The sequence below is a fragment of the Rissa tridactyla genome, chromosome 2 (genome assembly GCF_028500815.1).
Source record: "Rissa tridactyla isolate bRisTri1 chromosome 2, bRisTri1.patW.cur.20221130, whole genome shotgun sequence".
In the NCBI taxonomy this organism is placed as follows: Eukaryota; Metazoa; Chordata; class Aves; order Charadriiformes; family Laridae; genus Rissa; species Rissa tridactyla.
In genome coordinates, this window is record NC_071467.1 from 111,301,869 (window position 1) to 111,318,414 (window position 16,546).

Here is a 16,546-nt window from a genome sequence, read left to right on the forward strand (position 1 = left end):
CTGGAAACACAGAGGAGTGAGAAAAGTACAGACTGGAAGTGAGCGGAGAAGTTAGCAGTGCTTTAAAATTAGATATTGGAGAGACATTAGTAAACATTTAGAGTGCAGAGCTGGGAATTTTATGTGTAATCTGATGACTCTTATTTCTGCCTCTGATAATATAGTTTATATGCCTGCGGTTGATTGATGATACCCAGGTCGGCATCCTTTCCCATGCATCCTTGGAAAACTGAGGAGCTCAGAGGAGTGGAGGGAGGAAGAGGCAGGGTTGAGGAGGAGGAGGAGAAGCGGTTGAGTCCCAGTGTCCTTGAATGGCTCCCATTGGATCTGGAGGGAGAAGCTGACAGCCTGGCTCTTAATCTTGCTCCTGCGGCAGCCTTTGGCTGTTGGCCAGTTGGAGAGTGAATCACTGAGGCTGATACAGACTTTCAGCCTTCTTGCAAAAGCTTTTAAACAGTTTTCTGTTCGATATGCACCAGATAAGGCCAGGGCTCCTGCTTGCCTGCATGCTCTTTGAGTTTCTAACTCTTTCTGAGTTGAGATCACATTAAAAAAAAAGACTTGTAAAATGACATCCAAACTTAGTTTCTTTGTTACTCTTGTATTAAATTTTCTATACTACTGTATTTTCCTCACTGCCAGGATGGGAAATTCACTCTTTAATGTGATATCCAGCTGTGGTATTTTTGCTTCCTACATCACTATGAGTTTTAAGGCTCCTGCCTTCCACACTCAGCCTGACAGGGAACCGCGAGACAGCAAATGCTTTATGGCTGGTTGGGTTTCACAGTACCAACAAGAGTAAAGCTGCATTTCCACTGTAAAACAAAGGTGCTTCAAAACCATGCAGAGAAAAAGTGCACTGAGGAAAGGAGATGCCTGTTTTGCACGGTGGAGGAAAATGGCTTCTTGTTTGAGGTTCTCGGTGCATTTTAAGTAGGGTGAAGGCATAGCAGTTGAGCGTCTGGGCTTTGTGTGGGTCACTTGCTCGAGTTCCCAAGGAGTGATTATGCTGCTGGTACCTGCTGCTGGCACACAATGATTGCAGCTCTGTAACAAACTTTGGAGCTAGGAGGTAATTTCATACAAGAAGGCTAAACAGGCTTACTTTACAGAAAGCTGTGGCAGGGCAAGAAACACACAAAAGCCAAATAGGGAAGGGAAGGGAAGGGAAGGGAAGGGAAGGGAAGGGAAAAGAGCACAACAGGAAAAATTTTTATTCCCCAGATTTTATGAGGCCTCGTGGATTTTGTGGCAGGGAAGCCGGCGTCATGTTAGGAATGTGTAACTTTGATCTTTGTCCCACTCATACGCTAGCATTTCCAAGCTGATGGCAGGGAAAATTGGCTCCTATGTAAGATTACGTTCTGTTGGCCTTTTAGGTGATGACAACTATCTCTATTGATCACGGTATGTGTATGTTAAGGGGAAAAAATACGTTTCTTGTTTTAATATTCTTTGTAAGCCAGCAGCATCAAAGGAACAGGCTGCCCTCCCTGCTCTCTCAGCTGCTGCCTGTGTCTGCGCTGTATATATGCTAAATTAATTGGAAAAACAGGGACAAAAAGGCATTTAGTTCGGGTCAACCAGTTGGACTACAGCAAGTGCATGACAGGCTTAATCATTGTCTTTTGCCAAAGAGCAGGTTGGCAAGGGCAGGCACTCCAGCCCCTTCTGATGAAATCTGGACTTTTTCCAGTGCCTTTGGAGGTTGGATGCTGTGAGAGAAGGGTCTCCACGCAGAGCCTGGACGCTGTCGTATTGGCAGGGTGGGATGATGGGGAGGGGGTTAAGGCAGGTTATTTACCTTTTGTCAGCTGTGAACTCAGCTTTCAGCCTTGGTTCATCACAGCTTCATACACATAGCCTGAGAAGGCACCACAGCAAGAATGAAGTAGTTAATTAATGTGGTCTTGTTAAAGGCATTGGTCTCTGGTGCCATCCTGAAAACAAACATATGCAGCAATCATTCTTCCTTTGCCACCAAGTTTTCTGCATCTTTCATGGGAAGGGACACCAACAGAAATATGCCTCAAAGGACCCAGCTGTCTTAATGGCTTACAGAGATTGGTTCTTCTGAAATGACTTCTGTGTAAATGTGCAATCTTGCTCTTTCAAGAAGAATAAGCTAGCAAATGAAGGGAGTGGTTGCAGTGTAGCTCTCAAAATTCTTTTTTTCCAATAGCCACGTGGTTTTGAAGACGTAAATGATTCAGCATCTCAGTATGTCTTCCATATTGCAGCAAGAATTAATATGTGGTATACAAGGTACATATTTCACACTAATTAAAGTGATTTTCTACTGAACTCCATGGGGAAAGGGTATTGAGGGGTGTAAAGATTAAATCAAATATAAACTCAGGTTAAAATTGGTCAGATAAATGTTGCTAATAAGGGTACAGAGAAGAATTCATTTCCTATCCTTTTTCTTTCCAGGCAGTTGACGTTAGTGGAAGTTATTACATGTGCAACCCAGTTGTTATTCTTCAAGAAATGAATGTGTTACCTTTACAGTATTTTTCTTTATCGTATAGATAACCTAGCTGTTTTTTGTTTGTTTTTCTTTCTTTTTTCTTCCAGGCCTTCTGCCTTATCTAGTAGCCCGACATACTCAGAGCTTCCGTTCCTTAGAATTTCCCCCCACCGAAATCCCGCTGCAACATCAGAGTCTCCCTTCAGCACCCCTCACCCGTACATTAACCCCTACATGGACTACATCAGGTCCCTGCACAGCAGCCCATCCCTCTCCATGATCTCGGCAGCCCGCGGACTCAGCCCAACAGACGGTGGGTTAAGACAGGCTTCCTGTTTTCTGTCATTGTAGCAACTAAAGTTATATTAATCTTGTCAACATTTTTTCCCCCTTGTTCAAAGCAGCTTCAGCAGGTTTGTCAGACATATTCATTATGTCATAAATGTTTCAATACTTCATCAGCCGATCATGGCTCATTTGTACATCTCACAAATGTTGAAACTTCAGGGAGAATTAAAAAAAAAAAAAAAAGCCCTGCCTCATTCAAAATTTAAGCTGGAAGGGTGGTGTATGTCTTGTGACATCTTTTGTTTGTGGAGCCGACCCGGGGTGTGATTCTGATCTCCCAAGAAATCCATTGTATTTGCACTGAATCAAGCCAGATTCTTCGTGAGCGTAGATCAGTGTGTAACCATGGAGTTCTTCAGGTGCAAAAGCTTGGTTGTCAATTATGTAAAGCTTGCACTGACTTGTTATATTTAGTCAATAGTTCTGTTAAAGTTGCATAGAATTGTTTCAGTTTACCCTATCCAACAATATGGACAAATGAAATCACGCTGATGCAGAAGCGGCTGATGATCAGGACTAGCCCCTTTAGTTTAATTGGTGGGCAGTATACTTGAAGCATTGGTGATTTAGGTCTTGGTGTGACCATGGCTATTACTTTCCAGGTTATTTGGGTTGAAGTGAACTCCTGTGATCACTCTTGTCATTACTCTGGCACATTTCGTATTCATTTCAATGGGAATTTTGCCGAAGTGAGCAATGAATAGAGTTGCAAAAGGCTCGGTCTTGTTAGCAGTAGGTTTTTCAATAATAGAGTAAGTAGTTTAACTTTTCGGAATTGTAGTATTTGCTGAAGAGAGCTAAAACATAACATACTCTGAAACAAATATGTAGTGAAGATAATTTACCTACTATTTTAACTATGGGAAAGGTCTTCTCGGTGAATGCAGAAACTTACCAGAGTTAAACTGCCTTTAGCTGAATTTGAAAAATGAGCTGTGCACCCTATCCAAACGGATAACTAATTAATCCTCGCTTATAAGAACATATACCTTTACAGTTAATCCATTAGTTATGGGCACATATTCTTATGAGAATAAATTTTAATGACCTATTGTCAGTCAAGGTATATGGCATGCACATAGGGCTTTCTTAGCAGCACTTTGGATATTGTATGAATCCTTGCTAATTCTACGCTTTTTATTTTAGCCAAAGTATTAAAAATAAACATTTTGAAGGAACAATTTGAATGCCCAGAAATACATATTTTGACTCAGAGAGCATTGGAGCTTTTCATATAGGATAAACGTGATAGAGTGACAATGTAATGGCACAAACGGGGAAAACGCTTGCAACGTATATTTGGGCTTTTCACAAAAGCTAATATGCAGAACATTTTACTGCCTTTCCTTCAGTAATCTTCAGATCATATTCCTGCAGAATTTCATTTATGCTTAAGGTATGCTCCCGTTGCACATGCGAAGAAAGGGGGGAAGGAAACCACCTGTCACACAACCATACAACATTAACCTGTACACGTTCTTGGTCTCAGGTACACAACACTGAATTCGCTTGCATAAATGTAGGCACATAGTGCTATCTGAGATACACTAGAGTATCTGACCTGGCACCCAACTGATACTCCAGAAAGGCAGAGATCTCCTAGAGGTGCTTTGCCATATTCGCTAGGCCAGTGGTAATCTCTCTGAGACTCTAGAATGTCTCAGGGTAGAATTTCGTTCCAGATTCTGGCACCTAAATTTAGGTCTGTACAGAATAGAAACCTGTCTGTGGTCTTGGTGTGCTATTTTGCCATTATAGTCCAGTGAGTTTTAGGTAGTGCAGGCAGTGAAGCCTTAGAAAACTATTCAGTTCACCCAGCTACAGACACTTGCATGTTGCCAGCTGAGTCTGGAGCTCTGTCGTAACTACAAAGGTGCTCAGATTCGTCTGCCTACAAGGTAGGTGTTTGGTGTCAGTTCGGATCTGCGAAATACCTTGCCTCAACTCCAGATGCCACCTCAGAAAGGCAGCTTTCTCCTCTAAGGCCTGTCTCATACCTGCTAGCCTCATGTAGGTGCCATGGATACCCATGGGCTTTCAGATGGCACAAGACACTCAGGTGTGGACAACACACTTCAGTACACTCTGTCTTAAGGCTCATCCCCTGAGCTTTGATCGCTGACTGTGTACACAACCTTAACCTTTCATAAGTACAAGCTAAACTTACTAGCTTAAGCTTCTTGCTTTGGGTTTTAAATAAATACATGTTACTTCACATTTCCTCTAGGCTCACAGCTTGTCTTTGATCAGTTACCACAGCCCAGGTGTCATGCAGCACCTCGTGAAAATACAGTGACTTGACTGAGGCATTGGAGATATTTCAGTAAAACAACATGCTTATTGAAAAGCTGTTAAATTTGTTCTCTGGAATCCATAGTTCGTTGTGTGATCAGTCAGGTATACACTGAAATGCTTTTTTCAGGTTTAGGTTCCTGGCATCAGATAGTTCAAGTCATGACTTGGGCACTACTAGAATGCAAGTAAAAACCCCCTGTGATTTAGAGGGGTACATGCACATAATGTACTAATAACATTATGGACACCATGGCTTAAGTCATATAGCATTTGAACTGTGAAAACTTGGAAGAAATTATTGTTCTTCTATAAGTCATAGTGAGATTTCTCTTGCTACCCTAATTGCTTTAGGCCAGTTAGATAATTAGGTCAGTGTACTATTGGGCTCAGTCAGTCGACTCACAGATCTGGGGATGGCCGGGAGCCAAAACAATCTGGAACATAACGAAGAGTAGTTTCATATTCACTACAAGTCTTGCCAGCTGTAATTAATGACTGCCACAGCAGCCGTAATGGTAGAGTGTCTTCTGTCTTGTCACTTCACCTGACCCAGCAGAATTGGTGGGCCAGGGGTGGCTGAGGACTGCGCCGGGTAACACAGTGTTCGGGGCAGGGGTAAGGACTGAGTCGTCGGTGTGTGTGGAGCAGAGTGCTCAAACGGAGCTCAGCAGTGCCCACAATGCAGAAGCAAATGCCTCCCCTTGGCAAAAAAGCAGGGGCAAAGCTGAAGCTACCCAAGAATAAATAAAGAGAAAATTCAGGGCTGCTGGCTTACTCGTTTACCCTTCATTTACCCTTCATGCAATACATCATTTAGTAGGCTAATTTTTTATGTTTGAAGAAGGTAGTAAGGAATGATCTTTAAAGAGCACCAGAGCATTTCTCAGCATATGGAACATTTAGTAATGCAATTATGTGCTCACTATGTTTTCTGCAGCAGTTCATTTTAAAGTTTGCAGCCAATGTTATTGTTAGTTAACCCAGACACTTATGTCAGAAAGCTCAGGAAGTATTTTAAGTGTGTCTGGAAAGATATGATGGTTCCCTACTACTGTAAAACTGTTAAAATCAGTGATTCAGTGTGAGTTAGTCCTCTTAAAATTTGGTCTGAATATTTTTCTTGCCATTTCAGAGAAAGTGGTGGTGGCTGAAGTAGATTATGTGTAATTGAGGAATCAATTTGTAATTTGGAAAAAATACCAGCAGCCTTTAATTTACCTCAGCTCATTTTTTATGCCATTCCCCTTCCTGTTTGATGTACTTTTATTTTTCTGAACCTTTCCTGAAAATCGTTGTATTTAACATTATAACATCAAAAGCACATTCTTCCATTTTATTTGGTAAAAATAAACTTTAGAAAAAAAGCACTTTAGAAATCTGTTGCTGAATAAACTTTTCTCTAAACTCCAGTGCTGTGTTTACCTCCTTTTAGTGTAAATGTTGATTCTCTGCTTCTAAGGTTTGCATTTAGGATCCGATTCTCTAATGCAAACATAAATTATCCTTGTAGTAATACTGTGTATGTAAGGTTAAGTTGGTAATTCAGACAATTTCAGCTTAAAATTTTGTTTCCGTTCAAGATTCAGTTGCTGGGATGAAAGAACGATCTCATTAAGTAATGTGAAAGAATATAAAAGTAATCTGTTGGGGTGTAGCCTATTAACCTAAGGAACTTGAAGTGTTTTATGCAAACTTACGTGCCATCTTATGGTGAGCAGAGTGTAAGGAAATTTTAACTGTTTTGCAAGTGGGACAAGTAGAGAGCAGAGAGGACGGCTGCTCAGGTCACATAGCAAGTCAGAGTCAGGATCAAGGAGATGGAGCTCAGCTTACTTTATGAGTACTTCTCACACAAGCCCATGAAACGACCCTCAACTTATTGTAGCATCTGAAGCCTGCTGAGATGAGATAATATTAAAATTACGTGGAATTTTGTGTTTGTCCAGAGTTTTCCATTAGTTGGTGGCATGCTTGACAATTGCAGGGGAACAGAAGGCTCGTGTATTATTTTTACAGGAGAGAAAGGCTAATATAAGTCATTATCAGAGGACTGCATCACTCATAATCTCACTGGAGGATGTAGATTGACTTTGCAACCAGTCTCGTGTGTCAAGTACTCTTGCATATGAACTTTGAAGCATGGGATGGCCACATTCACTGGCTTCAGTCTGTCTTCCCAAAAAGCTGTCCCTGTGTTGTATAGGGGGCAGAGTATTTGTCCTGAAAACATGCTTTGTCTTTGTTTACTCCTAAATTTATACACAAACTGCCACTGTGAGTGAAAATCTTCTGGTCCTCTAAGCAGAGACTCCAGAAACTTGAATGCTTATGGAAGTTCAGCCACGTTGTTACCTTAGAGATGGAGTCCTTTGGGCCAGGAATGAGGTAAATGGGAATAAAGCTCTAGGAAGGTTTTCCTGCTTTTTTATGTCACTAAGTAAATCATACTAGTTTCCATTGCTGTCAGCCTGTCACTTTTTGAGTCACTTAATAATAAATATAAAAGTATGAGATCACTGAGCTCATTAATATTTTATGCCTTGCAGTTTTTTGAATGGTGTCTTTGCAGTATCATTGGTTGAAATATATTGACCGGTGGTGGCATACTGCAGAGGTTGCATTACATTAAAAAATAAACAAGCTGTTTTAATAGCCAGAGAAACCAGCAATGTGATAAAACTTTCCTTCTCGTTTATCTTATGTCATCAACGGTGCTTTTTATGTTGTGTTTTTTAGCTCCACATGCTGGCGTCAGTCCAGCTGAATATTATCATCAGATGGCTCTGTTGGCAGGCCAGCGCAGCCCATACGCAGACATCATTCCTTCAGCTGCCACTGCAGGAGCCGGTGCTCTTCATATGGAGTATCTTCATGCCATGGATAGTAAGTGACATTTACTAGAAATACAGACAGTCCTATAAAGGGAACTACATGGGTTTTTCCTGGTCTGACCCAAAAGGCGTCCATGCAGATAGAGAAGTGGAAGTCACCATAAGCCTCCTCATGAGGCTGGAGGGCGAAAGCATTGATTGCCAAATGTACAAGGGTTACGTCAAGTCTGAAAGTAAACTTTGAAAGTAAGTGGGGAGAGGAACTGGACTGCTCCTGAAAACAGGTTATAAATTTTATTTCCAGCAGGGCTTGAGTGCTTTTGAAAATGTTCTTTTCTATTCACAATCAGTAACTCACTTTCATCGTTAGGGTGAGTATTTCCCTGATGAGCTCTTTGTTAATAAAAGGTTTACATCTGTTTTTCCATTAGGAGAGCATGCTGCCCTCCTTTTTAGAGTGGTAGCCGTGCTTACAAGTTGTGTATCATAGATTGGTAGAATTCGAGACCACTTCTAAAGTGAAGCAGTTTGCTGAATTCTCAAGGATCCTGACTTAGTTTTCCCTAATATTAAGAGCCTTCTTTACCCACTTCAGCATCTTTCATACCTCTAATCTAAGGGAGGAAAAGAGAGCACCCCTTTCCAAGCTGCTCACTACTGCTGCTTTTGATCGCCCAGAAGGGATTATGCAGAGTATTCCCCCATAGTCATGAGATGCTTAAATGCTTTTTGGGATGTTCTCGGTTCCTTCCAGCAAGGGAAATAAAAAGGGGTGACAAGAAAAGGTGGTGACTGTTGACTGTTGCTTGGTAGTACAGAGCAATACAATAGCATTAGACCACCTTGTTGCCCCACAGCTTTTAAAAATCTTTGTTAGCATGCAGTTTCTTCTTCCCTGCTGCTGGCTTCATGCCATAGCTGCTGATCTCAAGGAGTGTGGGAGTTGGGAGGTTCACTTCTGGAATGCATGGGAATATAGATAGCTACTCCTGCAGAGCACATGCCTGGGAGTGTGAAGTAGTTGACTGACCAACAATTTTTACAAGTATCAGGCAAGACAGTTGTCGAACTGGGCAGGAAAACTGTTTTCATTGTGTTACCTTGATAGTGAGGGTTTTTAAATTCAGTTCCTGTTATCAGTCTCACTGCACTGGTAGCGTGCATAGTGATTTCACAGTAATGTAACATACCTTGAACTCACTTCAGAAACATAATAAACCCACACAAGTAGTCTGGACTTAAACCAGAAATTAATGTGCAGGCTTTAGTGCTTGAAAGCGTAAGAATATGATACTTCCTGATTTGGATTTTGAGAGGAGAGGTGAGGTACACTGCTAATGCATTTGATGCATATTAATAATATTTTGCAGAATGGAAAGTCTGTTATGCGTGGTTTAGGTAATGTAAATCTGCTGCTGTGTTCCAGTTGCAAGGACAAATCCCCAGCTTGTGTGAACGGACATGACTTCATTGAAGTAAAGGGATCATAGAATCATGGAATAGTTTGGATTGGAGGGGACCTATAAATTCATCTAGTTCAGCTCCCCTGCAACGAGCAGGCCTGTTTTATACTTTCAGTGGTTTTGGTTCCTATTTGGAGAGAGTTTCTGAATGCATGTAGGTAGCAGTACCATTTGGATGCAGACTTGATTGAATGGGTCTGTTCAGTCTATAGGAAGATAGGTACCTAGATGTATGCCAACTTAAAAAAACCCGGAAAACATTGCAGTACTCATACAAATAATGGCATTTGCACAAAGGACCTTCATGTGTTAGTAAAGATCGTGTATGCTATGATCTACATAGAATTACAGCTTTTGCATTCGAAGAATGTTATCACTTCTTACTTAAGAGAAAACATTTTGACCTTTGCCCATAACCTCAGACCATTCATAAAAAGTACCTAAACACTATCTCTAATAAGGATATTTGCTGTCACCAGGTTTAGCTACGATATGTTTGAAATGTGCTCTTTAATTTGTTTTGTGTTTGTTTTTAAAAATTAAGATCACACATTTGAGATTCATTATAGCAGCAACTTTTCAATTAGGGATTATTTCAGAGTTAAAGACAAAAAATGTGTAGCACTATTATGCAAATGGGTTATTTTTAAACAGTAAATAGAGAATTAAAATAAGAGTGAATCCCAGTAAGGTCATTCAGCTCACCTTCTGTATTTGATGAGAATGTGTTTAGTCAGGCAATAGCTGCTTTTATCTAAATAGAGTATGAAGTTACCCTTTTACTTTGTAAAAACTAATTAAAACTATCTTAACTTGCATGGGTATACAGTAAATTAATTGTCATTAAGTAGGAATCTGAATGTCCTATCATTCATCATGCTAAAGAAAACCCCTTTCTTCTTTGTCAGAATTTTAGATTAGAAACGAGAACAAAACAATTAGCAGGAAGCTGGTATTAAGACTTTTTTTAAAAAAAACAATAAGAATGCCCGTGTTTGCATTTAATAACAAAGTACAGTGATCAATGCAAAGCAATACCATTTGTTTGGATCTTTCTTCTTAAGGATTTGTATGGTGATCTTAAAAGTACTCTTTTGCCTTTGCCCAGTCTTGTCAAAGGAAACAGAAGAGACTGGTAGTTTCCCTCATTATCTGCTATCAAATTCTGAGCAAGTTGGCTCAACTCACTCAAAGGCTGCTGCTCATTTATGCCACACAACAACCAAATAGATACGAGCAAGACATTGTTCTTCTGTTGTGAAGCAAGTCTGTCTCCTAATTGTGCGTTTATAGAGCATCTAGCACAGTAATTTGGCATCTCTACCCTCTCCTGTAGTACAAATAATAATTCCAACACCAGCACGCACTGGGCACAAAAGCATGTCATACACAGGTTGTGCAGTTTTGGGCTCTGTGTTCCTGGAAAACTGATTTCAAAATGGAGATAATGTGAGTGGGAGAAGCGTTAATCAGAAAGTTAAATCTTGCCTAAAGAGCGATAGATTTCTTGAAGCTCTGAACTTCACTGTCCATGAACTGTCTAATATATTGTGGAAGAATAAGGCCAAGATTTTGTATGCTTGATTGTCGTTTTTTCTCATGCTGTCCTGTGTGGCATGAAAAGTGGGCCAGAATTTTCTTCACTGCTTTTTAAAGCTTTTCTAGAGTTGTGGTGACTAGAATCCCTGACCAAATCTTCCTGTCTTCTTCTTGATCTCAAAGGGTCAGATGTGCTACCTTTGAGTTTAACATCAAAGTAACTAGGAAGGGAGTAGATGGGGAAGGTATTGAGAGCACCACAGTAGCAACAACTGAAATTCCTTGTTGTGGCTGTAAAGATACTGTATGCCAAAACTGTCTTTTAAGCGCTTAAAAAATTCCAAAAATCACAGCCTTTTCGGCTGATACCTGCATTTTCACTTGGCGAATATGTTTCATGCTGCTTTTAAATGGTGTTCAGTGGAAGGCAAGCATATTCCCTGGGGTTTCTAGATTCACCCTGAGAGTATTGATATCCTCACTCTGACTAACTTTTGCCTATGTTCAGTCAGAATGAGAGGTTTTTCTTTTTCAAAGGTGTTCAGCATTGACCTACCCCTTTTGGCGTTAGAGAGACTGATAGCAACCCAACTGACGTAAAGAATTCGGCCAGCCTGAAGAGTTAAGCCAGTGTAAGATGCTTTGGACTGGGTTTGATTTCTGATTTTAAGGCACATTTGGAGAATGAGGGTGGAGTAGCAAAACCATTCCTTTTCTTCTCACACTGATGACAGATTTACCATTTTGAAAACTAAGACAAAATTTATGACAAACTTTGATGAAGTGAAAACAAAGTTTACAAATCTGTGAGCAGAAACCAGAAGAAAAAGAAAGAAAGAAAGAGAGCTTTAATGTGAAAAAAAAATAATCAAACTTCTGACGTTCACAGCCTTCAACAGAAATTAGTACCTGAGACAGATTCAAAGAAGTTTGATTTAAAGGGATGGAATAAAAAAGGTTTGATGAAGTTTGATTTAAAGGGATGGAATAAATGATACATGTCTGAAGATTGCCTTATAAATGATTAAGCAATGCTAAAAACTTCAACTCAGAAATCAAATTCATGGGCAAATTTGCTGGATGGCATATTCCATTTTTGAAATTTATGATGGAGATAGATATCTGTTATTTTAGAATTGATCTCCACCCCAGGAATAAGATCTTTTCTTCTGACACCTGGATTTTTTGTCGGCACACTCAAGTCTTTACTACCAACTACTGACTTTTTATTACTGTAACTTCTACCACAAAAAGGTGACATTCCTAAACAAATCTTCACTGTCATCTTCCATTTGCACGCTTTACCAAAGCTGATGGCCTTTTTTCACCACTTGCACAGAGGTAAATGGATTTTTAGTGAGTCAGTGCTCCTGCATTTTTTTGGTTTTAAAGTATTATTGAGTAGGGAATGTAATGCTTCAGTGGGAGAATACCATGAGCAGATGAACATCTCAGATTGCTGGGTAAATATTGAAGTGTTTGTTTTTAAAATAAATGCCTGGGCAAGGCTGAAAGTGTTTGGTTTAGTATTCAGAGGCACTGACAAATTGTGACCTATTCCTTTTTATAGAAACATACTAAGACTGATGTTATGCTAAATGAATGGTTTAGCAAATGTCCTGCAGTGTAATGAGTAGTCAGCTCATGCTTAAGACTTTTTAGGCATGTGAAACCTAATTAAACCACGAAGATCTGAAAAAACAGTAATTCCATTTAATTGTATTTTCAGTTTTGAAAGTTGTGGCCTCCCTTGAAGTGAATCCCCCTCTCCTGTGTTCAGACTTTGTAGAGCTCTTGCCTGGCCTCAGCCGTTGGCTCCCGCTGTGAAGCAGAAACATTCCCTTTTTGCAGGAGGCTGTTGGCCCTTAGGAGGTTGTTCCCATTGCAGGTAGATGGAGGACTGCTGAATTCCCAGATCTAGGTGGAGCCTGAAACAGGCGCTGCCTGGAGGAGAAGAGGAAGCCCGAGATTGCTGCATGGTGTGGCTGGAGCCTGGACTCTGGCCCTCGCAGCTGGAAAGAGCATCTTTCTCCATCACTGGCCACAGATCTGGTGCATCCCCTGCAGAGCAGGGACAGGGATGCCCTGGCAGCAGCTGGCACACAAGGGGGAGGTTTAATGACCGGTGGATGGACAGGCACCTTTTACAAGAGTCATAGCATGACTTAGACAAAGAGTAAAGGAGATGGGCTCAGTCCAGGAAGGCCTAGGAGGAGGGAAGTCATTGCAGGTTTTGAATCTGTAGGGTACCGCAGGGAGTATAAATTGCCCTCCTATGTGATCTGTCGAGGGTGACCGTGCTTCTCTCCAAGATCGTAAGAGCTTTGAACAGTTGTTGGTAATGCTTGTTCAGTCCTCTCTGAGATGCAGGCTGGGGTACCGACGAGTCCGCTTGGGCAGTGGTGGCATGGAAAATAAATGGTGTCTGATCACTGAAGCCGCAAAACACAACTGTCATCTCCTGCTTTTATTGTGCAGTCTAGCTTCAAAGGAGAGATGCCCAGGTGCTAGTATTAATAACTGCTCCACATTTTTGGTCAGACCTATGCACCCCCTCTCTAGTAAGCATCAGTAGCCATCAGTCTATGTTTTGCAGGCTTGTAATGAATTTATCGAATAATTGGCAATCCCTTTGTAGTTGTATGGATTCAAAACTGGACTTCAGATCCATAAGAAGTAATTTTTTAATAGTGTTTCTCCTGGAAATCACATTTGAAACTGTTCATACATAGCTATCAGTAGCACACCATGACTCTTAGATATAAATACAGTCATTTAACTAGGACTTGCTTACCAAAAGAGAGGGAGCTGTGCTTGTCCTTGTGGTGCTTGTCCCTTTGCATCTCTGCTGCTGTCTTGCTGGCACTATGAGGTCTGTGCCCATCAGTTTGAGGAAAACAGGGGGTTCATAATTATGCTCACATGACTGCAAACTGTTGCTGTCATATATAGCACACCATTAGGATGCCTCGTAGGAACATATGATACTGTGGTAGCAGTGCTTGAGTAACATCTCACTTCACTGGTCAGCCAATGTGTAGAAGGTCTTCCTTGTCCCTTTCACTTGCTGTTTAACCAGGAACAGCTGTACTTAGCTATCCCCTTGTAAAATCACAATAGCAGAATTTATTCACCTATAAAGCACTTGAATTGTATCCTCAGCTGAGGCAGTTACCACTACTGACTTCAGAGGTGTTGTTCTCATTCATGCTGGCTGAACAGTCAGCAGAGGAGAGTTGTGGTTGGAAGATGTGAGTGTAAAGTATTACTATTTCTGTTTTGCCATTACATCTATCTTGTATTTCCTTATTAAATATGTTGCGGCTTCTTAGAGCTGCTGATCATTGTTGGTTTTTATTTTAGCACAAATACAAGATCTCCGCCTTTGAAAGACACGAAGCACAGCACTAATAAAATATCAAGCAGACACAGTACAATAGCAAGCTCATAAAAAGGAGATAAAACAGATTACATAAAATAACGTGTAGTAGCTTTTAGGAATAAATGGCTATACGTGAGTTCTAAATGATGAATCAAGAGCATGAATATTCATTGATAGACTGAAGCAGTATGGGCTAATGCCTATTGTGGAGACAGAGCACAGAGGGGAAAAACTCTGTCTTAGCCAAATGCCAAAGAGAATTGACACCCATGTTGGCTCCTTGAGGCAAATCTAAGCACAGATTAGGAGGACTATAGATGGAGATCTGATCACACAGTCATAGCAGCAATAAAATGGCAGCTTTTAATACCAGATGAAAATCTTGGATAGCACACACAGAAAGAAGGGCAAACCCACTCAGGTGTGTAAGGAAAATATAATGGCAGATCCTAATCCAGCTCTGTCTTTGAGGTGAGTCTAATTGGAGTCAGCTGGGTTCTTCTCCTGGTTAACGTTATGCATGTAAGTTTAAATACCCTGCTGAAAAATGGTCCTGGGCACCAAGACATGAGGAAGAATTAGGAAAGGCAGACCTATAATGGAGGCTTGTGGCCAACTGTGAATTGTTAGCAAGTTGCAGAGTCAGGGACTCTGGGAGAAGTAGTTGTAAAGTAGGCATCAAACCCAAGACCTGCGTGACCCTGGCTGTCAGGATTTTTAGGACTCAGTCCTTTACTACAGGTTAAGGGGATTAAAAAGGTAGAAGTGGCAGTACTGTTAAAGGAAATAGTTTAGTACGCAGTGGGGAAGGTAATTCTCTCCTTCTTGGTCTCAACCAAGATCAAAAACAATTAAATAAAGGGAAGAAATTTAAGGTGATATATCATCCGTCAGGACTGCAGAGAGCTGGGATGACATGGTAAAATAGACCAGAAGAGGTAGAGATTTTCAGAGCAGTACAGAAAATTTAGAAATGTAATATGCATTTATTTAAATGGTATCTGTATGATTGCCTTCTCTTTGCTGCTTTGAAAAGCTTAATCTGTATGTTTAAAGAAATTTGGCAATTTTAGGCCCCTGTACACCCCAACACAGGAATATCATGGGATCCTGGACAAATTCAAATAAAGCCGACTGTTTCTCAGTCTAATACTGTGAATGTCAATTTGACTACTACTGATAGAGCTGGCTTTTGTAGTGTTTTTTTCAGTCCTGGTTTTTAGTTTTGCATCAAGTACCAACCAGGCAGAATTACAGTCAACAAAGGAAAAGCTGCCTCTTCATTTCTACACTGTATTTTACAAGTTTAGCTTTGGCTGTATGTATTAAAAAGTGATGCGGGTTTGGGTTTGCTGGTAGACCAGACCTGAACCGCTGTCTCATTGCTCATGGTTGAATTAATGATGTGAATGTCTAAGAAGCCATCAGATTCATAAATCACCAGAAATGAGAGGGATAACTCATAAAAGTCTTTTCCTTTTGTTTAGCAATTTATCATTTTGCTTGCACATTAATAAACAGAGCTCCCCTGAGGTAAGCCACAGAAAGATGGATTTTTCTTCCTAATTTTCCTCAATCGTAGCCAGTAGATCACAAGTGGAGCGAGTGGGCTTGTCACAGCGTGTTGGTGTCTTGCAACTCCCTCTACCCATCACTGATAACAAATAAATGCAATTAAGTACCCTGGTGGATAATTATTTGTGTTTACATAACAGGCGCCAGGTTTCCGAGTCCAAGATTGTCAGCTAGACCAAGCCGAAAGCGTACGTTGTCCATATCCCCCCTATCTGATCACAGCTTTGACCTTCAGACCATGATACGGACATCTCCAAATTCCTTGGTCACAATTCTCAATAATTCTCGTAGCAGTTCCTCAGCCAGTGGTTCTTATGGCCACTTATCTGCAAGTGCAATAAGGTAAGAATAACATTTTCTACCTTGTATTGTATATTCTCATTTATGGGTCATACACACACATGCAAATGTGAATGTATACTCAATCTTTAATAACTGTTTTGTTTTGTGAATATGTGTATTTTGCAGTTTCTATAATGTGTGTGCACTGGAGCTTAATTTAAAGTGCAGGTTACCTTTTTTCTTGCTCAGAAAGGTAACCACAAGGGACTTTTTGGCATATTATTGTCCGGTGCAGGTAATACTCTTATCTGTACGGCAGTATCGGTGTGTGTATGTGTGCTCAGGAATCTGTTTTCAG

At 40.7% G+C, this 16,546-nt stretch overlaps 1 protein-coding gene across 3 annotated transcripts in view; it reads left to right on the top strand.

Moving 5' to 3' along the window:
• Positions 1-16,546, top strand: part of GLI3 (GLI family zinc finger 3) — a 213,880-nt gene that overhangs the window by 137,270 nt on the left and 60,064 nt on the right. For all 3 annotated transcript variants that reach the window (XM_054191551.1, XM_054191550.1, XM_054191552.1), the window contains exons 5-7: positions 2,581-2,786; positions 7,853-7,999; positions 16,047-16,248. In XM_054191551.1, the coding sequence (XP_054047526.1) occupies positions 2,581-2,786; positions 7,853-7,999; positions 16,047-16,248 (555 nt within the window). The remainder of the gene's footprint in view (positions 1-2,580; positions 2,787-7,852; positions 8,000-16,046; positions 16,249-16,546) is intronic.